At 59.9% G+C, this 26319-nt stretch overlaps 5 protein-coding genes across 5 annotated transcripts; all 5 read left to right on the top strand.

Moving 5' to 3' along the window:
* Positions 1-1409: 1409 nt before the first annotated feature.
* On the top strand, positions 1410-3138 carry LOC149744654 (metallothionein-1E-like). The gene is made up of 3 exons (XM_089902510.1): positions 1410-1579; positions 2155-2220; positions 2932-3138. Exons 1-3 carry the CDS (start codon positions 1552-1554, stop codon positions 3021-3023), a joined length of 186 nt encoding a protein of 61 aa, XP_089758636.1. The 5' UTR covers positions 1410-1551; the 3' UTR covers positions 3024-3138.
* A 3614-nt stretch (positions 3139-6752) lies between these two features.
* On the top strand, positions 6753-8481 carry LOC149744653 (metallothionein-1E-like). The gene is made up of 3 exons (XM_089902509.1): positions 6753-6922; positions 7498-7563; positions 8275-8481. The coding sequence occupies exons 1-3, from the start codon at positions 6895-6897 to the stop codon at positions 8364-8366; spliced, it is 186 nt and encodes a 61-aa protein (XP_089758635.1). The 5' UTR covers positions 6753-6894; the 3' UTR covers positions 8367-8481.
* Positions 8482-12112: 3631 nt separating this feature from the next.
* On the top strand, positions 12113-13841 carry LOC149744652 (metallothionein-1E-like). The gene is made up of 3 exons (XM_089902508.1): positions 12113-12282; positions 12858-12923; positions 13635-13841. Exons 1-3 carry the CDS (start codon positions 12255-12257, stop codon positions 13724-13726), a joined length of 186 nt encoding a protein of 61 aa, XP_089758634.1. The 5' UTR covers positions 12113-12254; the 3' UTR covers positions 13727-13841.
* Positions 13842-17593: 3752 nt separating this feature from the next.
* LOC149744651 (metallothionein-1E-like) lies at positions 17594-19201 on the top strand. Its single transcript, XM_089902507.1, has 3 exons — positions 17594-17642; positions 18218-18283; positions 18995-19201. The coding sequence occupies exons 1-3, from the start codon at positions 17615-17617 to the stop codon at positions 19084-19086; spliced, it is 186 nt and encodes a 61-aa protein (XP_089758633.1). The 5' UTR covers positions 17594-17614; the 3' UTR covers positions 19087-19201.
* Positions 19202-22953: 3752 nt separating this feature from the next.
* Positions 22954-24561, top strand: LOC149744650 (metallothionein-1E-like). The gene is made up of 3 exons (XM_089902506.1): positions 22954-23002; positions 23578-23643; positions 24355-24561. The coding sequence occupies exons 1-3, from the start codon at positions 22975-22977 to the stop codon at positions 24444-24446; spliced, it is 186 nt and encodes a 61-aa protein (XP_089758632.1). The 5' UTR covers positions 22954-22974; the 3' UTR covers positions 24447-24561.
* Positions 24562-26319: the final 1758 nt, after the last annotated feature.

The following is a 26319-nucleotide window of genomic DNA, read 5'->3' as shown; positions in this document are numbered from 1 at the left end:
CAGCCTAGGAGACATTGTTCTCCTTCCAGACACGCAAGCAAGGACGGCGTGTTTAGCTCTGTGCTCTGGGCCGTCCCCATCCACCCTGTGAGCGTGGGACCAGTTCCCCCGACGGGGTTACCCTGCCTTCACGCAAAGAGCCGTTGACACTACAGATAGAAAGCCGTGAGGAACACAGTCCGTGCCCTCCTCACAGACACAGAAGGATCCTGCCATTTCTGCTGTCACCTGCATCAGGATTTCCTTACCATTTTCTTTTCAGTGATTTTCTGAAACACGTTATACCAAAAGAAACCTCTTGAGCACTACTGAAGGAGAGAGTCAGAAGGCAGCCACAGAATCATAAATACACTCCTACTGTGTCACCTTGGTCGCCCCCAGGACTGAGCTGGACATGGTGGAGACGGGCTGAGGACGCAGCTCTGGGCCAAAGGGGAGCTTTCTCACTGACTCCCTCTTTCAGCTGCGAAGCGACAAAAGCACAGAAGCAGGGCACCACTCCCCAGCACTGTGTGCCTGCCTCAGTAGCCTCCTTGTACTGTAGGTACTTTGGCCTTTGGGAAACGGGCTCCTGGCTGCTGTCTCCCTTCCCGGTTGGTGTGACAAGTCAAAGAGCAAAAGTGACTAACAAGGCTTGGCATGGACTCCACGGTGAGTAACTGTCAGGACCGCTCAAAGGGAACTATCCACTTGTCTCGCTTTGTTATTTAACGCCAGGTCTGCCCATCACCTACAACGATGCCGTCCCTGGGGAAGCGTCCCATGATTAGGGAACCTCCACCCTGGCGTGGGGGTGGACCGGCTACAGTGACGAGCGCCCCTGGAAAGTTTAGGCAAAGAAGCCCCCGGAGAAATGAGCCACGATCCCTCCAGGAAAGGAAAACACAAGTGGCGACTCGCGGCTGAAGCCAATGTTCACCGCGCTGCGGTTACAGGAGGCGGTACCGGAAAAATGCTTCCAAAGGACCGTGGTGGGGACCGGGGCTGGCAACGCCTGGGGACACATGGATGGGGTCGGCGAAACGGTGGTGAGGGTCACACCCGCCTGCGCTCTCTGACACCGCTCCCCGGCTCCAGCCAAGCCAGGGGACACGAGCGGGAGGCGGGGGCTGTTCTCAGGCTGCAGGAAACGGCGACCCGGAGGCCGGCGGCGCGGGGCCTGGGGCGGGGAAGGCCGGAGGACGCGGGAGCCGGATTCCTGCACAGCCCGCCAACACGGTGGCTGCTCCCGTCGGGCACATTGGGAAGGGGCGGCCAGGGGGCTGGGACACCGCTTACCGCACGGCACCCGGTTCCTCCGCTCCAGCCGGCACCGAAGGGGAATCGTGCGCTCGGCCCCGCCTGTTGCTCACAGCCCGGCCCAGGGCGCGGCGGGCGGCGCGGGCGCCGATCCGCGGGGCGGGTGCAAGGCGGGGGCGGGGCCTCTGCGCCCGGGCCGCCTCCTCGGCCTATAACCGAGCCCCCGGGCTCCTCGCTCCCACACGGCCCCCACCGGACCCGTGAAGCGGCTTCGCCCCTTGCTTTGGACCTCGGGCCTCACTTCTCCTCCAGATGGACCCCAAGTGCTCCTGCCCCACTGGTAAGGGAGCCCCGGCTTTGAGCCTTAGGATGCCCCCTTCCCAGGCACAGGACGAGAAGGGAGGGCTTTGAGTTTGAGCTCGGGAGGACTCCTGTCACGGGTCCAGGGCTTTCTTGGTAGCCAGGCTCCTGAGGGCACGTCAGTCTCCCTTTGCCTCTCTGTTGACACTGAGGGCACGGAGGCTCCAGGCTGTCCTTCTTGAGGTCACCCAGCAGGTCAGGGGATTGCTAGGCCGGGACCCAGTGTTTGCAGGAGGCCTCGGAGCTGCCAGGACTTGATGGGAGGAGCGGACGCTGCCTCTTTGGGGTTCAGGCCGTGGGCCCCGGCCCCCAGCCCCAGTCGGCCTGGGCTGGGTCTGGAGCCCGGGACCTTCCCTGTGGAGTCCCATCAGGAGGGGACCTACTCTCCTCGGACCAGAAGAGAGGAGCTGGGGCTTCTCTATCCGCCTGAGTGGACACGAGCTCCCAGGGCTGGGTCCTGACAGAGGAGGAGGGCTCAGGGAGGCATCGCTGACCGTCTGCTGTAGCTCCTGCATCCCTGTCCCTGCTCACTGCTGGCCTTTCCCTTCCCGGCAGGCGGCTCCTGCGGCTGCGCTGGCTCCTGCACCTGCAAAGCCTGCAGATGCACCTCCTGCAAGAAGAGTGAGTGTGCGGGGCCTTCTCTGGGAATGCGGGGTCTGGGCTGAGTGCGAGGAGGGAGCCCAGAGCTCAGCAGGCAGGCAGGAGCAGGACAGTGACCAAACTTCCCGGCGCCCCCCTCACCAGGAAGGGATTCACAATCAGAGCTGGAATCACCTTCGGCGTGACCGAGACCCAGGCGCGCACTAGAGAACAGGGAGGCTGAGGCCCAGACGGGTCACCAACAAACAACCTCAGACCTGTCACTAGAACTAGTCCTCCTGCCTCCTGAGTCACGCTTCTGAATCCTCTCAGGGACTGAAGCACTTTAGGGACATGAACCAGCGGCCGTGCGTGGCTTCTCGGGCCTTGGTGCAGCCCCTTCCTGTCGAAGCAGCCCAGAGCTTCCCTATCCCGAGCGGGAGCTGCTCTGTGAGGGCTTTGCCTCCGCTTTGATCCTGAGGACTTGGCTCACATCACCGGCGGTGCTGGGGGCTGGCTTTCTCTTGTCCCCAGAGGCCCTGCTCACTGTCTCCCCAAGGCGCTGTGCCCTGTCCTGGGCACAGATGGGCCGGGCAACCTGAACCTAGTGTCTGAGAGCAATTATCTCAGGACAGAGGACACCACCGTAAACCCAGGGTCTGGGCCTGAGGGCGGCTGGGGCCAGGCCTGCTGCTGGGAAGGGTGGTTCCGGACAACGCGTGGTCCGACTGCACGCTGCCCTTGCCTCCCCAGGCTGCTGCTCCTGCTGCCCCGTGGGCTGCGCCAAGTGTGCCCAGGCCTGCGTCTGCAAAGGGGCCTCGGACAAGTGCAGCTGCTGTGCCTGATGTCGCGGAGAGCCTGCCCCGGGTGTCAACGGAGCAAGCAGGACACACCTGCATGTTACCGTTTTTCACACAACCGGACCTGACGCTACATTCCTTTTTCTATGAAATATGTGAGTTGTAATAAAAGCTGTTGACTTTATTCTGGCTCTGTCTTCCTTGGTCTGTCTTGGACAGAGAGACTCCGTGCCCATCAGGGCTGGCGTGGGGAACTGGGCTGGACGTGCAGAGACCTCGGCTCTGGACCAAAGAGTACCCCCCCCCACACCCCACACCCCACACCCCCAACACTCACACACACTGAGCGTCTTAGCCGCTTAGGTTAATTTGAGCTTCCGTGTCTCAGCTCCAAAGGATACCCTCGCCAGATGACATAGGGCATTGGACACACAGAGGACACACTCCCTCTACTGCCCTTAGGAGTATGGATTGCAGAGAAAGTTGTCCATTTCTCATTTTCCTTCTCTGGGGGCCCCTGCCAAACTCAGTCCTCGGTGATGAGAGCCTGGAAAGTACCCAGAGGGGATGGAATCCCACACCCCTCTTGTGTGACTTCTGCACGGGGCTTGCGTCTAAAACACCCTGGAGAGACCTCTTTGTATCTTCTGCCACAACTTTTAACCCTGGTCAGTAAAAAGGATCGCTAAGAAAACGTGTCAAAGGACACGATATGTGACACCCAGTTCTCCCTTCAACACGTAAACCCACCTTCACACGTGGAGGAGCAATTCTGAAAATCGGACGCTCTCCTATGTTGCACATACATTGAAAGTGTGCCCGAGTCCTGGGAACACCTCACAGATGCCCCACTGTGTGGACCACACACGCCTGGAGCAGCTCTGCCCCCTGCCTCCCCACAGGGAACATCAGCCTTGGCTTGCCCAGGGCTACGGACAGGACACTCGCCACCCGTGACAGCTCCCTGCGGGGGCTTGGCTCTGAATCTTCGCAAGTTCCTCCCTAGGTCAGGCTGACATCTTCCCTTCCCTCAAAGTCCAGCCCGTGGCTACCCGACACCCCGAAGGAAAGTGATTTGGATTTGGTGGGAATTTCCCAGCTGTTTCCCTGAGACTTGGTTGCAGAAGAAGGACTCCATGTGTTCCTCGGCAGACTGATGGTGGTGCTGCAGTGCGGGGGGCCTGGTGGGGTTTATGAGCAAGTGTGGGCTGAGGGAACAGGTAGTGTATTTCAGGAGTTGCGCCCCCTGGCGGTCTGGGGAGGGAACTGCTATTTGATGGGCGCTCTGAGAGAAAGAGGAGACACGTGGCTCAGAAGCCAGGACCAAGATCGGCCACAGGTGCCCCGAGTGCAGAGGGCATTTCGGGAGCCGGCCCGTGCTGCGTGCGTGGGCGTTGGTGTCAGGCACTCAGGTTCACAGCCACCATGCCACTTCCTGACCTGGCAAGTCACCGCTACTCTCTGAGATCTCATTTCCTCCTTTCGATACAAAAGATTAATTTCAAGGAGGGGGAATAAGCGAGATAGTGGCCTGGCTCCTAGCTCGGGCTTCCCGAACGGTGTCCTGTATGATCGCTCTCTCCACACTGACATTTGCGCACAGAGAATCCTTGAGCTCCCCACAAGCTCCTGGAGAAAGGCTCCCTGGTGTGCAAGCAAGCCCATGGTGAGGGCAGAGGTGGATAGGAACCTTGCTTATCCAGTGCCAGAGGGCGTGGGGATGTCCTCCAACAAGCCCCGTGGAACGAGTCACCGCCACAGCATTTGGACAGACTCGGTGAACCTGCGTGGTCTGGAGCGATGGTGCCAATTCCACAGAGGTTAAGCAACCTACCCAAGGGCACACAGCCTATACTCAGAGGACTAAACCTACCCTGCAGCTGTCTCACCTCCCGGCCACAGGGTGCCGGTTATGACATCACTGGAGGCTGAATCCGGCCTCTCCTTTCTCAGGGCTGCAAGGGTCTTCGGAGGCAGTCCAGCTGCGCTCCTGGCTGCAGAGGTGGGCGGCTGAAGCCCAGAGAGGTCACAGAGCTGTGCGGAGGGTTCTGACTGCCGGCTCAGGGCTTTCCCACTGCTGCCTCTGTGCCAGGTGTTCAGTGTCCTCACCCTTCATGGGATGACGTGGTGTCCGGTTGGGCGCGGGGCTGCAGTCAGCCTGCAGGAGGGCCAGTCCCATCTGTGTCACATATAGCCATGTGACATAACCTGTCTGTGGCTCAGTCTCCTGGGCCCTAAAGGGCAAAATAATAGTGTCTGGCTCTCGGGATTAAAGAACTGAATACATGCAAAGAAGGTCAGAGTATACTGGGCACTCAGTGAGTAATCTACCACATCACCCATTCATTCATTTATCTATTTATTTATTTGCTATCATCAGCCTAGGAGACATTGTTCTCCTTCCAGACACGCAAGCAAGGACGGCGTGTTTAGCTCTGTGCTCTGGGCCGTCCCCATCCACCCTGTGAGCGTGGGACCAGTTCCCCCGACGGGGTTACCCTGCCTTCACGCAAAGAGCCGTTGACACTACAGATAGAAAGCCGTGAGGAACACAGTCCGTGCCCTCCTCACAGACACAGAAGGATCCTGCCATTTCTGCTGTCACCTGCATCAGGATTTCCTTACCATTTTCTTTTCAGTGATTTTCTGAAACACGTTATACCAAAAGAAACCTCTTGAGCACTACTGAAGGAGAGAGTCAGAAGGCAGCCACAGAATCATAAATACACTCCTACTGTGTCACCTTGGTCGCCCCCAGGACTGAGCTGGACATGGTGGAGACGGGCTGAGGACGCAGCTCTGGGCCAAAGGGGAGCTTTCTCACTGACTCCCTCTTTCAGCTGCGAAGCGACAAAAGCACAGAAGCAGGGCACCACTCCCCAGCACTGTGTGCCTGCCTCAGTAGCCTCCTTGTACTGTAGGTACTTTGGCCTTTGGGAAACGGGCTCCTGGCTGCTGTCTCCCTTCCCGGTTGGTGTGACAAGTCAAAGAGCAAAAGTGACTAACAAGGCTTGGCATGGACTCCACGGTGAGTAACTGTCAGGACCGCTCAAAGGGAACTATCCACTTGTCTCGCTTTGTTATTTAACGCCAGGTCTGCCCATCACCTACAACGATGCCGTCCCTGGGGAAGCGTCCCATGATTAGGGAACCTCCACCCTGGCGTGGGGGTGGACCGGCTACAGTGACGAGCGCCCCTGGAAAGTTTAGGCAAAGAAGCCCCCGGAGAAATGAGCCACGATCCCTCCAGGAAAGGAAAACACAAGTGGCGACTCGCGGCTGAAGCCAATGTTCACCGCGCTGCGGTTACAGGAGGCGGTACCGGAAAAATGCTTCCAAAGGACCGTGGTGGGGACCGGGGCTGGCAACGCCTGGGGACACATGGATGGGGTCGGCGAAACGGTGGTGAGGGTCACACCCGCCTGCGCTCTCTGACACCGCTCCCCGGCTCCAGCCAAGCCAGGGGACACGAGCGGGAGGCGGGGGCTGTTCTCAGGCTGCAGGAAACGGCGACCCGGAGGCCGGCGGCGCGGGGAAGGCCGGAGGACGCGGGAGCCGGATTCCTGCACAGCCCGCCAACACGGTGGCTGCTCCCGTCGGGCACATTGGGAAGGGGCGGCCAGGGGGCTGGGACACCGCTTACCGCACGGCACCCGGTTCCTCCGCTCCAGCCGGCACCGAAGGGGAATCGTGCGCTCGGCCCCGCCTGTTGCTCACAGCCCGGCCCAGGGCGCGGCGGGCGGCGCGGGCGCCGATCCGCGGGGCGGGTGCAAGGCGGGGGCGGGGCCTCTGCGCCCGGGCCGCCTCCTCGGCCTATAACCGAGCCCCCGGGCTCCTCGCTCCCACACGGCCCCCACCGGACCCGTGAAGCGGCTTCGCCCCTTGCTTTGGACCTCGGGCCTCACTTCTCCTCCAGATGGACCCCAAGTGCTCCTGCCCCACTGGTAAGGGAGCCCCGGCTTTGAGCCTTAGGATGCCCCCTTCCCAGGCACAGGACGAGAAGGGAGGGCTTTGAGTTTGAGCTCGGGAGGACTCCTGTCACGGGTCCAGGGCTTTCTTGGTAGCCAGGCTCCTGAGGGCACGTCAGTCTCCCTTTGCCTCTCTGTTGACACTGAGGGCACGGAGGCTCCAGGCTGTCCTTCTTGAGGTCACCCAGCAGGTCAGGGGATTGCTAGGCCGGGACCCAGTGTTTGCAGGAGGCCTCGGAGCTGCCAGGACTTGATGGGAGGAGCGGACGCTGCCTCTTTGGGGTTCAGGCCGTGGGCCCCGGCCCCCAGCCCCAGTCGGCCTGGGCTGGGTCTGGAGCCCGGGACCTTCCCTGTGGAGTCCCATCAGGAGGGGACCTACTCTCCTCGGACCAGAAGAGAGGAGCTGGGGCTTCTCTATCCGCCTGAGTGGACACGAGCTCCCAGGGCTGGGTCCTGACAGAGGAGGAGGGCTCAGGGAGGCATCGCTGACCGTCTGCTGTAGCTCCTGCATCCCTGTCCCTGCTCACTGCTGGCCTTTCCCTTCCCGGCAGGCGGCTCCTGCGGCTGCGCTGGCTCCTGCACCTGCAAAGCCTGCAGATGCACCTCCTGCAAGAAGAGTGAGTGTGCGGGGCCTTCTCTGGGAATGCGGGGTCTGGGCTGAGTGCGAGGAGGGAGCCCAGAGCTCAGCAGGCAGGCAGGAGCAGGACAGTGACCAAACTTCCCGGCGCCCCCCTCACCAGGAAGGGATTCACAATCAGAGCTGGAATCACCTTCGGCGTGACCGAGACCCAGGCGCGCACTAGAGAACAGGGAGGCTGAGGCCCAGACGGGTCACCAACAAACAACCTCAGACCTGTCACTAGAACTAGTCCTCCTGCCTCCTGAGTCACGCTTCTGAATCCTCTCAGGGACTGAAGCACTTTAGGGACATGAACCAGCGGCCGTGCGTGGCTTCTCGGGCCTTGGTGCAGCCCCTTCCTGTCGAAGCAGCCCAGAGCTTCCCTATCCCGAGCGGGAGCTGCTCTGTGAGGGCTTTGCCTCCGCTTTGATCCTGAGGACTTGGCTCACATCACCGGCGGTGCTGGGGGCTGGCTTTCTCTTGTCCCCAGAGGCCCTGCTCACTGTCTCCCCAAGGCGCTGTGCCCTGTCCTGGGCACAGATGGGCCGGGCAACCTGAACCTAGTGTCTGAGAGCAATTATCTCAGGACAGAGGACACCACCGTAAACCCAGGGTCTGGGCCTGAGGGCGGCTGGGGCCAGGCCTGCTGCTGGGAAGGGTGGTTCCGGACAACGCGTGGTCCGACTGCACGCTGCCCTTGCCTCCCCAGGCTGCTGCTCCTGCTGCCCCGTGGGCTGCGCCAAGTGTGCCCAGGCCTGCGTCTGCAAAGGGGCCTCGGACAAGTGCAGCTGCTGTGCCTGATGTCGCGGAGAGCCTGCCCCGGGTGTCAACGGAGCAAGCAGGACACACCTGCATGTTACCGTTTTTCACACAACCGGACCTGACGCTACATTCCTTTTTCTATGAAATATGTGAGTTGTAATAAAAGCTGTTGACTTTATTCTGGCTCTGTCTTCCTTGGTCTGTCTTGGACAGAGAGACTCCGTGCCCATCAGGGCTGGCGTGGGGAACTGGGCTGGACGTGCAGAGACCTCGGCTCTGGACCAAAGAGTATCCCCCCCCCCACACCCCACACCCCACACCCCCAACACTCACACACACTGAGCGTCTTAGCCGCTTAGGTTAATTTGAGCTTCCGTGTCTCAGCTCCAAAGGATACCCTCGCCAGATGACATAGGGCATTGGACACACAGAGGACACACTCCCTCTACTGCCCTTAGGAGTATGGATTGCAGAGAAAGTTGTCCATTTCTCATTTTCCTTCTCTGGGGGCCCCTGCCAAACTCAGTCCTCGGTGATGAGAGCCTGGAAAGTACCCAGAGGGGATGGAATCCCACACCCCTCTTGTGTGACTTCTGCACGGGGCTTGCGTCTAAAACACCCTGGAGAGACCTCTTTGTATCTTCTGCCACAACTTTTAACCCTGGTCAGTAAAAAGGATCGCTAAGAAAACGTGTCAAAGGACACGATATGTGACACCCAGTTCTCCCTTCAACACGTAAACCCACCTTCACACGTGGAGGAGCAATTCTGAAAATCGGACGCTCTCCTATGTTGCACATACATTGAAAGTGTGCCCGAGTCCTGGGAACACCTCACAGATGCCCCACTGTGTGGACCACACACGCCTGGAGCAGCTCTGCCCCCTGCCTCCCCACAGGGAACATCAGCCTTGGCTTGCCCAGGGCTACGGACAGGACACTCGCCACCCGTGACAGCTCCCTGCGGGGGCTTGGCTCTGAATCTTCGCAAGTTCCTCCCTAGGTCAGGCTGACATCTTCCCTTCCCTCAAAGTCCAGCCCGTGGCTACCCGACACCCCGAAGGAAAGTGATTTGGATTTGGTGGGAATTTCCCAGCTGTTTCCCTGAGACTTGGTTGCAGAAGAAGGACTCCATGTGTTCCTCGGCAGACTGATGGTGGTGCTGCAGTGCGGGGGGCCTGGTGGGGTTTATGAGCAACAAGTGTGGGCTGAGGGAACAGGTAGTGTATTTCAGGAGTTGCGCCCCCTGGCGGTCTGGGGAGGGAACTGCTATTTGATGGGCGCTCTGAGAGAAAGAGGAGACACGTGGCTCAGAAGCCAGGACCAAGATCGGCCACAGGTGCCCCGAGTGCAGAGGGCATTTCGGGAGCCGGCCCGTGCTGCGTGCGTGGGCGTTGGTGTCAGGCACTCAGGTTCACAGCCACCATGCCACTTCCTGACCTGGCAAGTCACCGCTACTCTCTGAGATCTCATTTCCTCCTTTCGATACAAAAGATTAATTTCAAGGAGGGGGAATAAGCGAGATAGTGGCCTGGCTCCTAGCTCGGGCTTCCCGAACGGTGTCCTGTATGATCGCTCTCTCCACACTGACATTTGCGCACAGAGAATCCTTGAGCTCCCCACAAGCTCCTGGAGAAAGGCTCCCTGGTGTGCAAGCAAGCCCATGGTGAGGGCAGAGGTGGATAGGAACCTTGCTTATCCAGTGCCAGAGGGCGTGGGGATGTCCTCCAACAAGCCCCGTGGAACGAGTCACCGCCACAGCATTTGGACAGACTCGGTGAACCTGCGTGGTCTGGAGCGATGGTGCCAATTCCACAGAGGTTAAGCAACCTACCCAAGGGCACACAGCCTATACTCAGAGGACTAAACCTACCCTGCAGCTGTCTCACCTCCCGGCCACAGGGTGCCGGTTATGACATCACTGGAGGCTGAATCCGGCCTCTCCTTTCTCAGGGCTGCAAGGGTCTTCGGAGGCAGTCCAGCTGCGCTCCTGGCTGCAGAGGTGGGCGGCTGAAGCCCAGAGAGGTCACAGAGCTGTGCGGAGGGTTCTGACTGCCGGCTCAGGGCTTTCCCACTGCTGCCTCTGTGCCAGGTGTTCAGTGTCCTCACCCTTCATGGGATGACGTGGTGTCCGGTTGGGCGCGGGGCTGCAGTCAGCCTGCAGGAGGGCCAGTCCCATCTGTGTCACATATAGCCATGTGACATAACCTGTCTGTGGCTCAGTCTCCTGGGCCCTAAAGGGCAAAATAATAGTGTCTGGCTCTCGGGATTAAAGAACTGAATACATGCAAAGAAGGTCAGAGTATACTGGGCACTCAGTGAGTAATCTACCACATCACCCATTCATTCATTTATCTATTTATTTATTTGCTATCATCAGCCTAGGAGACATTGTTCTCCTTCCAGACACGCAAGCAAGGACGGCGTGTTTAGCTCTGTGCTCTGGGCCGTCCCCATCCACCCTGTGAGCGTGGGACCAGTTCCCCCGACGGGGTTACCCTGCCTTCACGCAAAGAGCCGTTGACACTACAGATAGAAAGCCGTGAGGAACACAGTCCGTGCCCTCCTCACAGACACAGAAGGATCCTGCCATTTCTGCTGTCACCTGCATCAGGATTTCCTTACCATTTTCTTTTCAGTGATTTTCTGAAACACGTTATACCAAAAGAAACCTCTTGAGCACTACTGAAGGAGAGAGTCAGAAGGCAGCCACAGAATCATAAATACACTCCTACTGTGTCACCTTGGTCGCCCCCAGGACTGAGCTGGACATGGTGGAGACGGGCTGAGGACGCAGCTCTGGGCCAAAGGGGAGCTTTCTCACTGACTCCCTCTTTCAGCTGCGAAGCGACAAAAGCACAGAAGCAGGGCACCACTCCCCAGCACTGTGTGCCTGCCTCAGTAGCCTCCTTGTACTGTAGGTACTTTGGCCTTTGGGAAACGGGCTCCTGGCTGCTGTCTCCCTTCCCGGTTGGTGTGACAAGTCAAAGAGCAAAAGTGACTAACAAGGCTTGGCATGGACTCCACGGTGAGTAACTGTCAGGACCGCTCAAAGGGAACTATCCACTTGTCTCGCTTTGTTATTTAACGCCAGGTCTGCCCATCACCTACAACGATGCCGTCCCTGGGGAAGCGTCCCATGATTAGGGAACCTCCACCCTGGCGTGGGGGTGGACCGGCTACAGTGACGAGCGCCCCTGGAAAGTTTAGGCAAAGAAGCCCCCGGAGAAATGAGCCACGATCCCTCCAGGAAAGGAAAACACAAGTGGCGACTCGCGGCTGAAGCCAATGTTCACCGCGCTGCGGTTACAGGAGGCGGTACCGGAAAAATGCTTCCAAAGGACCGTGGTGGGGACCGGGGCTGGCAACGCCTGGGGACACATGGATGGGGTCGGCGAAACGGTGGTGAGGGTCACACCCGCCTGCGCTCTCTGACACCGCTCCCCGGCTCCAGCCAAGCCAGGGGACACGAGCGGGAGGCGGGGGCTGTTCTCAGGCTGCAGGAAACGGCGACCCGGAGGCCGGCGGCGCGGGGCCTGGGGCGGGGAAGGCCGGAGGACGCGGGAGCCGGATTCCTGCACAGCCCGCCAACACGGTGGCTGCTCCCGTCGGGCACATTGGGAAGGGGCGGCCAGGGGGCTGGGACACCGCTTACCGCACGGCACCCGGTTCCTCCGCTCCAGCCGGCACCGAAGGGGAATCGTGCGCTCGGCCCCGCCTGTTGCTCACAGCCCGGCCCAGGGCGCGGCGGGCGGCGCGGGCGCCGATCCGCGGGGCGGGTGCAAGGCGGGGGCGGGGCCTCTGCGCCCGGGCCGCCTCCTCGGCCTATAACCGAGCCCCCGGGCTCCTCGCTCCCACACGGCCCCCACCGGACCCGTGAAGCGGCTTCGCCCCTTGCTTTGGACCTCGGGCCTCACTTCTCCTCCAGATGGACCCCAAGTGCTCCTGCCCCACTGGTAAGGGAGCCCCGGCTTTGAGCCTTAGGATGCCCCCTTCCCAGGCACAGGACGAGAAGGGAGGGCTTTGAGTTTGAGCTCGGGAGGACTCCTGTCACGGGTCCAGGGCTTTCTTGGTAGCCAGGCTCCTGAGGGCACGTCAGTCTCCCTTTGCCTCTCTGTTGACACTGAGGGCACGGAGGCTCCAGGCTGTCCTTCTTGAGGTCACCCAGCAGGTCAGGGGATTGCTAGGCCGGGACCCAGTGTTTGCAGGAGGCCTCGGAGCTGCCAGGACTTGATGGGAGGAGCGGACGCTGCCTCTTTGGGGTTCAGGCCGTGGGCCCCGGCCCCCAGCCCCAGTCGGCCTGGGCTGGGTCTGGAGCCCGGGACCTTCCCTGTGGAGTCCCATCAGGAGGGGACCTACTCTCCTCGGACCAGAAGAGAGGAGCTGGGGCTTCTCTATCCGCCTGAGTGGACACGAGCTCCCAGGGCTGGGTCCTGACAGAGGAGGAGGGCTCAGGGAGGCATCGCTGACCGTCTGCTGTAGCTCCTGCATCCCTGTCCCTGCTCACTGCTGGCCTTTCCCTTCCCGGCAGGCGGCTCCTGCGGCTGCGCTGGCTCCTGCACCTGCAAAGCCTGCAGATGCACCTCCTGCAAGAAGAGTGAGTGTGCGGGGCCTTCTCTGGGAATGCGGGGTCTGGGCTGAGTGCGAGGAGGGAGCCCAGAGCTCAGCAGGCAGGCAGGAGCAGGACAGTGACCAAACTTCCCGGCGCCCCCCTCACCAGGAAGGGATTCACAATCAGAGCTGGAATCACCTTCGGCGTGACCGAGACCCAGGCGCGCACTAGAGAACAGGGAGGCTGAGGCCCAGACGGGTCACCAACAAACAACCTCAGACCTGTCACTAGAACTAGTCCTCCTGCCTCCTGAGTCACGCTTCTGAATCCTCTCAGGGACTGAAGCACTTTAGGGACATGAACCAGCGGCCGTGCGTGGCTTCTCGGGCCTTGGTGCAGCCCCTTCCTGTCGAAGCAGCCCAGAGCTTCCCTATCCCGAGCGGGAGCTGCTCTGTGAGGGCTTTGCCTCCGCTTTGATCCTGAGGACTTGGCTCACATCACCGGCGGTGCTGGGGGCTGGCTTTCTCTTGTCCCCAGAGGCCCTGCTCACTGTCTCCCCAAGGCGCTGTGCCCTGTCCTGGGCACAGATGGGCCGGGCAACCTGAACCTAGTGTCTGAGAGCAATTATCTCAGGACAGAGGACACCACCGTAAACCCAGGGTCTGGGCCTGAGGGCGGCTGGGGCCAGGCCTGCTGCTGGGAAGGGTGGTTCCGGACAACGCGTGGTCCGACTGCACGCTGCCCTTGCCTCCCCAGGCTGCTGCTCCTGCTGCCCCGTGGGCTGCGCCAAGTGTGCCCAGGCCTGCGTCTGCAAAGGGGCCTCGGACAAGTGCAGCTGCTGTGCCTGATGTCGCGGAGAGCCTGCCCCGGGTGTCAACGGAGCAAGCAGGACACACCTGCATGTTACCGTTTTTCACACAACCGGACCTGACGCTACATTCCTTTTTCTATGAAATATGTGAGTTGTAATAAAAGCTGTTGACTTTATTCTGGCTCTGTCTTCCTTGGTCTGTCTTGGACAGAGAGACTCCGTGCCCATCAGGGCTGGCGTGGGGAACTGGGCTGGACGTGCAGAGACCTCGGCTCTGGACCAAAGAGTATCCCCCCCCCCACACCCCACACCCCACACCCCCAACACTCACACACACTGAGCGTCTTAGCCGCTTAGGTTAATTTGAGCTTCCGTGTCTCAGCTCCAAAGGATACCCTCGCCAGATGACATAGGGCATTGGACACACAGAGGACACACTCCCTCTACTGCCCTTAGGAGTATGGATTGCAGAGAAAGTTGTCCATTTCTCATTTTCCTTCTCTGGGGGCCCCTGCCAAACTCAGTCCTCGGTGATGAGAGCCTGGAAAGTACCCAGAGGGGATGGAATCCCACACCCCTCTTGTGTGACTTCTGCACGGGGCTTGCGTCTAAAACACCCTGGAGAGACCTCTTTGTATCTTCTGCCACAACTTTTAACCCTGGTCAGTAAAAAGGATCGCTAAGAAAACGTGTCAAAGGACACGATATGTGACACCCAGTTCTCCCTTCAACACGTAAACCCACCTTCACACGTGGAGGAGCAATTCTGAAAATCGGACGCTCTCCTATGTTGCACATACATTGAAAGTGTGCCCGAGTCCTGGGAACACCTCACAGATGCCCCACTGTGTGGACCACACACGCCTGGAGCAGCTCTGCCCCCTGCCTCCCCACAGGGAACATCAGCCTTGGCTTGCCCAGGGCTACGGACAGGACACTCGCCACCCGTGACAGCTCCCTGCGGGGGCTTGGCTCTGAATCTTCGCAAGTTCCTCCCTAGGTCAGGCTGACATCTTCCCTTCCCTCAAAGTCCAGCCCGTGGCTACCCGACACCCCGAAGGAAAGTGATTTGGATTTGGTGGGAATTTCCCAGCTGTTTCCCTGAGACTTGGTTGCAGAAGAAGGACTCCATGTGTTCCTCGGCAGACTGATGGTGGTGCTGCAGTGCGGGGGGCCTGGTGGGGTTTATGAGCAACAAGTGTGTGCTGAGGGAACAGGTAGTGTATTTCAGGAGTTGCGCCCCCTGGCGGTCTGGGGAGGGAACTGCTATTTGATGGGCGCTCTGAGAGAAAGAGGAGACACGTGGCTCAGAAGCCAGGACCAAGATCGGCCACAGGTGCCCCGAGTGCAGAGGGCATTTCGGGAGCCGGCCCGTGCTGCGTGCGTGGGCGTTGGTGTCAGGCACTCAGGTTCACAGCCACCATGCCACTTCCTGACCTGGCAAGTCACCGCTACTCTCTGAGATCTCATTTCCTCCTTTCGATACAAAAGATTAATTTCAAGGAGGGGGAATAAGCGAGATAGTGGCCTGGCTCCTAGCTCGGGCTTCCCGAACGGTGTCCTGTATGATCGCTCTCTCCACACTGACATTTGCGCACAGAGAATCCTTGAGCTCCCCACAAGCTCCTGGAGAAAGGCTCCCTGGTGTGCAAGCAAGCCCATGGTGAGGGCAGAGGTGGATAGGAACCTTGCTTATCCAGTGCCAGAGGGCGTGGGGATGTCCTCCAACAAGCCCCGTGGAACGAGTCACCGCCACAGCATTTGGACAGACTCGGTGAACCTGCGTGGTCTGGAGCGATGGTGCCAATTCCACAGAGGTTAAGCAACCTACCCAAGGGCACACAGCCTATACTCAGAGGACTAAACCTACCCTGCAGCTGTCTCACCTCCCGGCCACAGGGTGCCGGTTATGACATCACTGGAGGCTGAATCCGGCCTCTCCTTTCTCAGGGCTGCAAGGGTCTTCGGAGGCAGTCCAGCTGCGCTCCTGGCTGCAGAGGTGGGCGGCTGAAGCCCAGAGAGGTCACAGAGCTGTGCGGAGGGTTCTGACTGCCGGCTCAGGGCTTTCCCACTGCTGCCTCTGTGCCAGGTGTTCAGTGTCCTCACCCTTCATGGGATGACGTGGTGTCCGGTTGGGCGCGGGGCTGCAGTCAGCCTGCAGGAGGGCCAGTCCCATCTGTGTCACATATAGCCATGTGACATAACCTGTCTGTGGCTCAGTCTCCTGGGCCCTAAAGGGCAAAATAATAGTGTCTGGCTCTCGGGATTAAAGAACTGAATACATGCAAAGAAGGTCAGAGTATACTGGGCACTCAGTGAGTAATCTACCACATCACCCATTCATTCATTTATCTATTTATTTATTTGCTATCATCAGCCTAGGAGACATTGTTCTCCTTCCAGACACGCAAGCAAGGACGGCGTGTTTAGCTCTGTGCTCTGGGCCGTCCCCATCCACCCTGTGAGCGTGGGACCAGTTCCCCCGACGGGGTTACCCTGCCTTCACGCAAAGAGCCGTTGACACTACAGATAGAAAGCCGTGAGGAACACAGTCCGTGCCCTCCTCACAGACACAGAAGGATCCTGCCATTTCTGCTGTCACCTGCATCAGGATTTCCTTACCATTTTCTTTTCAGTGATTTTCTGAAACACGTTATACCAAAAGAAACCTCTTGAGCACTACTGAAGGAGAGAGTCAGAAGGCAGCCACAGAATCATAAATACACTCCTACTGTGTCACCTTGGTCGCCCCCAGGACTGAGCTGGACATGGTGGAGACGGGCTGAGGACGCAGCTCTGGGCCAAAGGGGAGCTTTCTCACTGACTCCCTCTTTCAGCTGCGAAGCGACAAAAGCACAGAAGCAGGGCACCACTCCCCAGCACTGTGTGCCTGCCTCAGTAGCCTCCTTGTACTGTAGGTACTTTGGCCTTTGGGAAACGGGCTCCTGGCTGCTGTCTCCCTTCCCGGTTGGTGTGACAAGTCAAAGAGCAAAAGTGACTAACAAGGCTTGGCATGGACTCCACGGTGAGTAACTGTCAGGACCGCTCAAAGGGAACTATCCACTTGTCTCGCTTTGTTATTTAACGCCAGGTCTGCCCATCACCTACAACGATGCCGTCCCTGGGGAAGCGTCCCATGATTAGGGAACCTCCACCCTGGCGTGGGGGTGGACCGGCTACAGTGACGAGCGCCCCTGGAAAGTTTAGGCAAAGAAGCCCCCGGAGAAATGAGCCACGATCCCTCCAGGAAAGGAAAACACAAGTGGCGACTCGCGGCTGAAGCCAATGTTCACCGCGCTGCGGTTACAGGAGGCGGTACCGGAAAAATGCTTCCAAAGGACCGTGGTGGGGACCGGGGCTGGCAACGCCTGGGGACACATGGATGGGGTCGGCGAAACGGTGGTGAGGGTCACACCCGCCTGCGCTCTCTGACACCGCTCCCCGGCTCCAGCCAAGCCAGGGGACACGAGCGGGAGGCGGGGGCTGTTCTCAGGCTGCAGGAAACGGCGACCCGGAGGCCGGCGGCGCGGGGCCTGGGGCGGGGAAGGCCGGAGGACGCGGGAGCCGGATTCCTGCACAGCCCGCCAACACGGTGGCTGCTCCCGTCGGGCACATTGGGAAGGGGCGGCCAGGGGGCTGGGACAGCGCTTACCGCACGGCACCCGGTTCCTCCGCTCCAGCCGGCACCGAAGGGGAATCGTGCGCTCGGCCCCGCCTGTTGCTCACAGCCCGGCCCAGGGCGCGGCGGGCGGCGCGGGCGCCGATCCGCGGGGCGGGTGCAAGGCGGGGGCGGGGCCTCTGCGCCCGGGCCGCCTCCTCGGCCTATAACCGAGCCCCCGGGCTCCTCGCTCCCACACGGCCCCCACCGGACCCGTGAAGCGGCTTCGCCCCTTGCTTTGGACCTCGGGCCTCACTTCTCCTCCAGATGGACCCCAAGTGCTCCTGCCCCACTGGTAAGGGAGCCCTGGCTTTGAGCCTTAGGATGCCCCCTTCCCAGGCACAGGACGAGAAGGGAGGGCTTTGAGTTTGAGCTCGGGAGGACTCCTGTCACGGGTCCAGGGCTTTCTTGGTAGCCAGGCTCCTGAGGGCACGTCAGTCTCCCTTTGCCTCTCTGTTGACACTGAGGGCACGGAGGCTCCAGGCTGTCCTTCTTGAGGTCACCCAGCAGGTCAGGGGATTGCTAGGCCGGGACCCAGTGTTTGCAGGAGGCCTCGGAGCTGCCAGGACTTGATGGGAGGAGCGGACGCTGCCTCTTTGGGGTTCAGGCCGTGGGCCCCGGCCCCCAGCCCCAGTCGGCCTGGGCTGGGTCTGGAGCCCGGGACCTTCCCTGTGGAGTCCCATCAGGAGGGGACCTACTCTCCTCGGACCAGAAGAGAGGAGCTGGGGCTTCTCTATCCGCCTGAGTGGACACGAGCTCCCAGGGCTGGGTCCTGACAGAGGAGGAGGGCTCAGGGAGGCATCGCTGACCGTCTGCTGTAGCTCCTGCATCCCTGTCCCTGCTCACTGCTGGCCTTTCCCTTCCCGGCAGGCGGCTCCTGCGGCTGCGCTGGCTCCTGCACCTGCAAAGCCTGCAGATGCACCTCCTGCAAGAAGAGTGAGTGTGCGGGGCCTTCTCTGGGAATGCGGGGTCTGGGCTGAGTGCGAGGAGGGAGCCCAGAGCTCAGCAGGCAGGCAGGAGCAGGACAGTGACCAAACTTCCCGGCGCCCCCCTCACCAGGAAGGGATTCACAATCAGAGCTGGAATCACCTTCGGCGTGACCGAGACCCAGGCGCGCACTAGAGAACAGGGAGGCTGAGGCCCAGACGGGTCACCAACAAACAACCTCAGACCTGTCACTAGAACTAGTCCTCCTGCCTCCTGAGTCACGCTTCTGAATCCTCTCAGGGACTGAAGCACTTTAGGGACATGAACCAGCGGCCGTGCGTGGCTTCTCGGGCCTTGGTGCAGCCCCTTCCTGTCGAAGCAGCCCAGAGCTTCCCTATCCCGAGCGGGAGCTGCTCTGTGAGGGCTTTGCCTCCGCTTTGATCCTGAGGACTTGGCTCACATCACCGGCGGTGCTGGGGGCTGGCTTTCTCTTGTCCCCAGAGGCCCTGCTCACTGTCTCCCCAAGGCGCTGTGCCCTGTCCTGGGCACAGATGGGCCGGGCAACCTGAACCTAGTGTCTGAGAGCAATTATCTCAGGACAGAGGACACCACCGTAAACCCAGGGTCTGGGCCTGAGGGCGGCTGGGGCCAGGCCTGCTGCTGGGAAGGGTGGTTCCGGACAACGCGTGGTCCGACTGCACGCTGCCCTTGCCTCCCCAGGCTGCTGCTCCTGCTGCCCCGTGGGCTGCGCCAAGTGTGCCCAGGCCTGCGTCTGCAAAGGGGCCTCGGACAAGTGCAGCTGCTGTGCCTGATGTCGCGGAGAGCCTGCCCCGGGTGTCAACGGAGCAAGCAGGACACACCTGCATGTTACCGTTTTTCACACAACCGGACCTGACGCTACATTCCTTTTTCTATGAAATATGTGAGTTGTAATAAAAGCTGTTGACTTTATTCTGGCTCTGTCTTCCTTGGTCTGTCTTGGACAGAGAGACTCCGTGCCCATCAGGGCTGGCGTGGGGAACTGGGCTGGACGTGCAGAGACCTCGGCTCTGGACCAAAGAGTATCCCCCCCCCCACACCCCACACCCCACACCCCCAACACTCACACACACTGAGCGTCTTAGCCGCTTAGGTTAATTTGAGCTTCCGTGTCTCAGCTCCAAAGGATACCCTCGCCAGATGACATAGGGCATTGGACACACAGAGGACACACTCCCTCTACTGCCCTTAGGAGTATGGATTGCAGAGAAAGTTGTCCATTTCTCATTTTCCTTCTCTGGGGGCCCCTGCCAAACTCAGTCCTCGGTGATGAGAGCCTGGAAAGTACCCAGAGGGGATGGAATCCCACACCCCTCTTGTGTGACTTCTGCACGGGGCTTGCGTCTAAAACACCCTGGAGAGACCTCTTTGTATCTTCTGCCACAACTTTTAACCCTGGTCAGTAAAAAGGATCGCTAAGAAAACGTGTCAAAGGACACGATATGTGACACCCAGTTCTCCCTTCAACACGTAAACCCACCTTCACACGTGGAGGAGCAATTCTGAAAATCGGACGCTCTCCTATGTTGCACATACATTGAAAGTGTGCCCGAGTCCTGGGAACACCTCACAGATGCCCCACTGTGTGGACCACACACGCCTGGAGCAGCTCTGCCCCCTGCCTCCCCACAGGGAACATCAGCCTTGGCTTGCCCAGGGCTACGGACAGGACACTCGCCACCCGTGACAGCTCCCTGCGGGGGCTTGGCTCTGAATCTTCGCAAGTTCCTCCCTAGGTCAGGCTGACATCTTCCCTTCCCTCAAAGTCCAGCCCGTGGCTACCCGACACCCCGAAGGAAAGTGATTTGGATTTGGTGGGAATTTCCCAGCTGTTTCCCTGAGACTTGGTTGCAGAAGAAGGACTCCATGTGTTCCTCGGCAGACTGATGGTGGTGCTGCAGTGCGGGGGGCCTGGTGGGGTTTATGAGCAACAAGTGTGGGCTGAGGGAACAGGTAGTGTATTTCAGGAGTTGCGCCCCCTGGCGGTCTGGGGAGGGAACTGCTATTTGATGGGCGCTCTGAGAGAAAGAGGAGACACGTGGCTCAGAAGCCAGGACCAAGATCGGCCACAGGTGCCCCGAGTGCAGAGGGCATTTCGGGAGCCGGCCCGTGCTGCGTGCGTGGGCGTTGGTGTCAGGCACTCAGGTTCACAGCCACCATGCCACTTCCTGACCTGGCAAGTCACCGCTACTCTCTGAGATCTCATTTCCTCCTTTCGATACAAAAGATTAATTTCAAGGAGGGGGAATAAGCGAGATAGTGGCCTGGCTCCTAGCTCGGGCTTCCCGAACGGTGTCCTGTATGATCGCTCTCTCCACACTGACATTTGCGCACAGAGAATCCTTGAGCTCCCCACAAGCTCCTGGAGAAAGGCTCCCTGGTGTGCAAGCAAGCCCATGGTGAGGGCAGAGGTGGATAGGAACCTTGCTTATCCAGTGCCAGAGGGCGTGGGGATGTCCTCCAACAAGCCCCGTGGAACGAGTCACCGCCACAGCATTTGGACAGACTCGGTGAACCTGCGTGGTCTGGAGCGATGGTGCCAATTCCACAGAGGTTAAGCAACCTACCCAAGGGCACACAGCCTATACTCAGAGGACTAAACCTACCCTGCAGCTGTCTCACCTCCCGGCCACAGGGTGCCGGTTATGACATCACTGGAGGCTGAATCCGGCCTCTCCTTTCTCAGGGCTGCAAGGGTCTTCGGAGGCAGTCCAGCTGCGCTCCTGGCTGCAGAGGTGGGCGGCTGAAGCCCAGAGAGGTCACAGAGCTGTGCGGAGGGTTCTGACTGCCGGCTCAGGGCTTTCCCACTGCTGCCTCTGTGCCAGGTGTTCAGTGTCCTCACCCTTCATGGGATGACGTGGTGTCCGGTTGGGCGCGGGGCTGCAGTCAGCCTGCAGGAGGGCCAGTCCCATCTGTGTCACATATAGCCATGTGACATAACCTGTCTGTGGCTCAGTCTCCTGGGCCCTAAAGGGCAAAATAATAGTGTCTGGCTCTCGGGATTAAAGAACTGAATACATGCAAAGAAGGTCAGAGTATACTGGGCACTCAGTGAGTAATCTACCACATCACCCATTCATTCATTTATCTATTTATTTATTTGCTATCATCAGCCTAGGAGACATTGTTCTCCTTCCAGACACGCAAGCAAGGACGGCGTGTTTAGCTCTGTGCTCTGGGCCGTCCCCATCCACCCTGTGAGCGTGGGACCAGTTCCCCCGACGGGGTTACCCTGCCTTCACGCAAAGAGCCGTTGACACTACAGATAGAAAGCCGTGAGGAACACAGTCCGTGCCCTCCTCACAGACACAGAAGGATCCTGCCATTTCTGCTGTCACCTGCATCAGGATTTCCTTACCATTTTCTTTTCAGTGATTTTCTGAAACACGTTATACCAAAAGAAACCTCTTGAGCACTACTGAAGGAGAGAGTCAGAAGGCAGCCACAGAATCATAAATACACTCCTACTGTGTCACCTTGGTCGCCCCCAGGACTGAGCTGGACATGGTGGAGACGGGCTGAGGACGCAGCTCTGGGCCAAAGGGGAGCTTTCTCACTGACTCCCTCTTTCAGCTGCGAAGCGACAAAAGCACAGAAGCAGGGCACCACTCCCCAGCACTGTGTGCCTGCCTCAGTAGCCTCCTTGTACTGTAGGTACTTTGGCCTTTGGGAAACGGGCTCCTGGCTGCTGTCTCCCTTCCCGGTTGGTGTGACAAGTCAAAGAGCAAAAGTGACTAACAAGGCTTGGCATGGACTCCACGGTGAGTAACTGTCAGGACCGCTCAAAGGGAACTATCCACTTGTCTCGCTTTGTTATTTAACGCCAGGTCTGCCCATCACCTACAACGATGCCGTCCCTGGGGAAGCGTCCCATGATTAGGGAACCTCCACCCTGGCGTGGGGGTGGACCGGCTACAGTGACGAGCGCCCCTGGAAAGTTTAGGCAAAGAAGCCCCCGGAGAAATGAGCCACGATCCCTCCAGGAAAGGAAAACACAAGTGGCGACTCGCGGCTGAAGCCAATGTTCACCGCGCTGCGGTTACAGGAGGCGGTACCGGAAAAATGCTTCCAAAGGACCGTGGTGGGGACCGGGGCTGGCAACGCCTGGGGACACATGGATGGGGTCGGCGAAACGGTGGTGAGGGTCACACCCGCCTGCGCTCTCTGACACCGCTCCCCGGCTCCAGCCAAGCCAGGGGACACGAGCGGGAGGCGGGGGCTGTTCTCAGGCTGCAGGAAACGGCGACCCGGAGGCCGGCGGCGCGGGGCCTGGGGCGGGGAAGGCCGGAGGACGCGGGAGCCGGATTCCTGCACAGCCCGCCAACACGGTGGCTGCTCCCGTCGGGCACATTGGGAAGGGGCGGCCAGGGGGCTGGGACAGCGCTTACCGCACGGCACCCGGTTCCTCCGCTCCAGCCGGCACCGAAGGGGAATCGTGCGCTCGGCCCCGCCTGTTGCTCACAGCCCGGCCCAGGGCGCGGCGGGCGGCGCGGGCGCCGATCCGCGGGGCGGGTGCAAGGCGGGGGCGGGGCCTCTGCGCCCGGGCCGCCTCCTCGGCCTATAACCGAGACCCCGGGCTCCTCGCTCCCACACGGCCCCCACCGGACCCGTGAAGCGGCTTCGCCCCTTGCTTTGGACCTCGGGCCTCACTTCTCCTCCAGATGGACCCCAAGTGCTCCTGCCCCACTGGTAAGGGAGCCCTGGCTTTGAGCCTTAGGATGCCCCCTTCCCAGGCACAGGACGAGAAGGGAGGGCTTTGAGTTTGAGCTCGGGAGGACTCCTGTCACGGGTCCAGGGCTTTCTTGGTAGCCAGGCTCCTGAGGGCACGTCAGTCTCCCTTTGCCTCTCTGTTGACACTGAGGGCACGGAGGCTCCAGGCTGTCCTTCTTGAGGTCACCCAGCAGGTCAGGGGATTGCTAGGCCGGGACCCAGTGTTTGCAGGAGGCCTCGGAGCTGCCAGGACTTGATGGGAGGAGCGGACGCTGCCTCTTTGGGGTTCAGGCCGTGGGCCCCGGCCCCCAGCCCCAGTCGGCCTGGGCTGGGTCTGGAGCCCGGGACCTTCCCTGTGGAGTCCCATCAGGAGGGGACCTACTCTCCTCGGACCAGAAGAGAGGAGCTGGGGCTTCTCTATCCGCCTGAGTGGACACGAGCTCCCAGGGCTGGGTCCTGACAGAGGAGGAGGGCTCAGGGAGGCATCGCTGACCGTCTGCTGTAGCTCCTGCATCCCTGTCCCTGCTCACTGCTGGCCTTTCCCTTCCCGGCAGGCGGCTCCTGCGGCTGCGCTGGCTCCTGCACCTGCAAAGCCTGCAGATGCACCTCCTGCAAGAAGAGTGAGTGTGCGGGGCCTTCTCTGGGAATGCGGGGTCTGGGCTGAGTGCGAGGAGGGAGCCCAGAGCTCAGCAGGCAGGCAGGAGCAGGACAGTGACCAAACTTCCCGGCGCCCCCCTCACCAGGAAGGGATTCACAATCAGAGCTGGAATCACCTTCGGCGTGACCGAGACCCAGGCGCGCACTAGAGAACAGGGAGGCTGAGGCCCAGACGGGTCACCAACAAACAACCTCAGACCTGTCACTAGAACTAGTCCTCCTGCCTCCTGAGTCACGCTTCTGAGTCCTCTCAGGGACTGAAGCACTTTAGGGACATGAACCAGCGGCCGTGCGTGGCTTCTCGGGCCTTGGTGCAGCCCCTTCCTGTCGAAGCAGCCCAGAGCTTCCCTATCCCGAGCGGGAGCTGCTCTGTGAGGGCTTTGCCTCCGCTTTGATCCTGAGGACTTGGCTCACATCACCGGCGGTGCTGGGGGCTGGCTTTCTCTTGTCCCCAGAGGCCCTGCTCACTGTCTCCCCAAGGCGCTGTGCCCTGTCCTGGGCACAGATGGGCCGGGCAACCTGAACCTAGTGTCTGAGAGCAATTATCTCAGGACAGAGGACACCACCGTAAACCCAGGGTCTGGGCCTGAGGGCGGCTGGGGCCAGGCCTGCTGCTGGGAAGGGTGGTTCCGGACAACGCGTGGTCCGACTGCACGCTGCCCTTGCCTCCCCAGGCTGCTGCTCCTGCTGCCCCGTGGGCTGCGCCAAGTGTGCCCAGGCCTGCGTCTGCAAAGGGGCCTCGGACAAGTGCAGCTGCTGTGCCTGATGTCGCGGAGAGCCTGCCCCGGGTGTCAACGGAGCAAGCAGGACACACCTGCATGTTACCGTTTTTCACACAACCGGACCTGACGCTACATTCCTTTTTCTATGAAATATGTGAGTTGTAATAAAAGCTGTTGACTTTATTCTGGCTCTGTCTTCCTTGGTCTGTCTTGGACAGAGAGACTCCGTGCCCATCAGGGCTGGCGTGGGGAACTGGGCTGGACGTGCAGAGACCTCGGCTCTGGACCAAAGAGTATCCCCCCCCCCACACCCCACACCCCACACCCCCAACACTCACACACACTGAGCGTCTTAGCCGCTTAGGTTAATTTGAGCTTCCGTGTCTCAGCTCCAAAGGATACCCTCGCCAGATGACATAGGGCATTGGACACACAGAGGACACACTCCCTCTACTGCCCTTAGGAGTATGGATTGCAGAGAAAGTTGTCCATTTCTCATTTTCCTTCTCTGGGGGCCCCTGCCAAACTCAGTCCTCGGTGATGAGAGCCTGGAAAGTACCCAGAGGGGATGGAATCCCACACCCCTCTTGTGTGACTTCTGCACGGGGCTTGCGTCTAAAACACCCTGGAGAGACCTCTTTGTATCTTCTGCCACAACTTTTAACCCTGGTCAGTAAAAAGGATCGCTAAGAAAACGTGTCAAAGGACACGATATGTGACACCCAGTTCTCCCTTCAACACGTAAACCCACCTTCACACGTGGAGGAGCAATTCTGAAAATCGGACGCTCTCCTATGTTGCACATACATTGAAAGTGTGCCCGAGTCCTGGGAACACCTCACAGATGCCCCACTGTGTGGACCACACACGCCTGGAGCAGCTCTGCCCCCTGCCTCCCCACAGGGAACATCAGCCTTGGCTTGCCCAGGGCTACGGACAGGACACTCGCCACCCGTGACAGCTCCCTGCGGGGGCTTGGCTCTGAATCTTCGCAAGTTCCTCCCTAGGTCAGGCTGACATCTTCCCTTCCCTCAAAGTCCAGCCCGTGGCTACCCGACACCCCGAAGGAAAGTGATTTGGATTTGGTGGGAATTTCCCAGCTGTTTCCCTGAGACTTGGTTGCAGAAGAAGGACTCCATGTGTTCCTCGGCAGACTGATGGTGGTGCTGCAGTGCGGGGGGCCTGGTGGGGTTTATGAGCAACAAGTGTGGGCTGAGGGAACAGGTAGTGTATTTCAGGAGTTGCGCCCCCTGGCGGTCTGGGGAGGGAACTGCTATTTGATGGGCGCTCTGAGAGAAAGAGGAGACACGTGGCTCAGAAGCCAGGACCAAGATCGGCCACAGGTGCCCCGAGTGCAGAGGGCATTTCGGGAGCCGGCCCGTGCTGCGTGCGTGGGCGTTGGTGTCAGGCACTCAGGTTCACAGCCACCATGCCACTTCCTGACCTGGCAAGTCACCGCTACTCTCTGAGATCTCATTTCCTCCTTTCGATACAAAAGATTAATTTCAAGGAGGGGGAATAAGCGAGATAGTGGCCTGGCTCCTAGCTCGGGCTTCCCGAACGGTGTCCTGTATGATCGCTCTCTCCACACTGACATTTGCGCACAGAGAATCCTTGAGCTCCCCACAAGCTCCTGGAGAAAGGCTCCCTGGTGTGCAAGCAAGCCCATGGTGAGGGCAGAGGTGGATAGGAACCTTGCTTATCCAGTGCCAGAGGGCGTGGGGATGTCCTCCAACAAGCCCCGTGGAACGAGTCACCGCCACAGCATTTGGACAGACTCGGTGAACCTGCGTGGTCTGGAGCGATGGTGCCAATTCCACAGAGGTTAAGCAACCTACCCAAGGGCACACAGCCTATACTCAGAGGACTAAACCTACCCTGCAGCTGTCTCACCTCCCGGCCACAGGGTGCCGGTTA

Source organism: Delphinapterus leucas, chromosome 20 (assembly GCF_059928025.1).
Source record: "Delphinapterus leucas isolate spDelLeu-1000000601 "Yukka" chromosome 20, BTC_Dleu_Yukka2, whole genome shotgun sequence".
Classification (NCBI taxonomy): domain Eukaryota; kingdom Metazoa; phylum Chordata; class Mammalia; order Artiodactyla; family Monodontidae; genus Delphinapterus; species Delphinapterus leucas.
The sequence above is the reverse complement of the archived record's forward strand: the minus strand, read 5'-3'. Positions and strand labels throughout refer to the sequence as shown.

Excerpts from the sequence above, each read along its gene's own strand:
- LOC149744650 (XM_089902506.1), top strand. The coding sequence starts at position 22,975 with ATGGACCCCAAGTGCTCCTGCCCCACTG. Across the intron at positions 23,003-23,577 it reads CAAGTGCTCCTGCCCCACTG|GCGGCTCCTGCGGCTGCGCT; the intron begins GTAAGGGAGCCC and ends CCTTCCCGGCAG. Across the intron at positions 23,644-24,354 it reads ATGCACCTCCTGCAAGAAGA|GCTGCTGCTCCTGCTGCCCC; the intron begins GTGAGTGTGCGG and ends TTGCCTCCCCAG.
- LOC149744654 (XM_089902510.1), top strand. The coding sequence starts at position 1,552 with ATGGACCCCAAGTGCTCCTGCCCCACTG. Across the intron at positions 1,580-2,154 it reads CAAGTGCTCCTGCCCCACTG|GCGGCTCCTGCGGCTGCGCT; the intron begins GTAAGGGAGCCC and ends CCTTCCCGGCAG. Across the intron at positions 2,221-2,931 it reads ATGCACCTCCTGCAAGAAGA|GCTGCTGCTCCTGCTGCCCC; the intron begins GTGAGTGTGCGG and ends TTGCCTCCCCAG.
- LOC149744652 (XM_089902508.1), top strand. The coding sequence starts at position 12,255 with ATGGACCCCAAGTGCTCCTGCCCCACTG. Across the intron at positions 12,283-12,857 it reads CAAGTGCTCCTGCCCCACTG|GCGGCTCCTGCGGCTGCGCT; the intron begins GTAAGGGAGCCC and ends CCTTCCCGGCAG. Across the intron at positions 12,924-13,634 it reads ATGCACCTCCTGCAAGAAGA|GCTGCTGCTCCTGCTGCCCC; the intron begins GTGAGTGTGCGG and ends TTGCCTCCCCAG.
- LOC149744651 (XM_089902507.1), top strand. The coding sequence starts at position 17,615 with ATGGACCCCAAGTGCTCCTGCCCCACTG. Across the intron at positions 17,643-18,217 it reads CAAGTGCTCCTGCCCCACTG|GCGGCTCCTGCGGCTGCGCT; the intron begins GTAAGGGAGCCC and ends CCTTCCCGGCAG. Across the intron at positions 18,284-18,994 it reads ATGCACCTCCTGCAAGAAGA|GCTGCTGCTCCTGCTGCCCC; the intron begins GTGAGTGTGCGG and ends TTGCCTCCCCAG.
- LOC149744653 (XM_089902509.1), top strand. The coding sequence starts at position 6,895 with ATGGACCCCAAGTGCTCCTGCCCCACTG. Across the intron at positions 6,923-7,497 it reads CAAGTGCTCCTGCCCCACTG|GCGGCTCCTGCGGCTGCGCT; the intron begins GTAAGGGAGCCC and ends CCTTCCCGGCAG. Across the intron at positions 7,564-8,274 it reads ATGCACCTCCTGCAAGAAGA|GCTGCTGCTCCTGCTGCCCC; the intron begins GTGAGTGTGCGG and ends TTGCCTCCCCAG.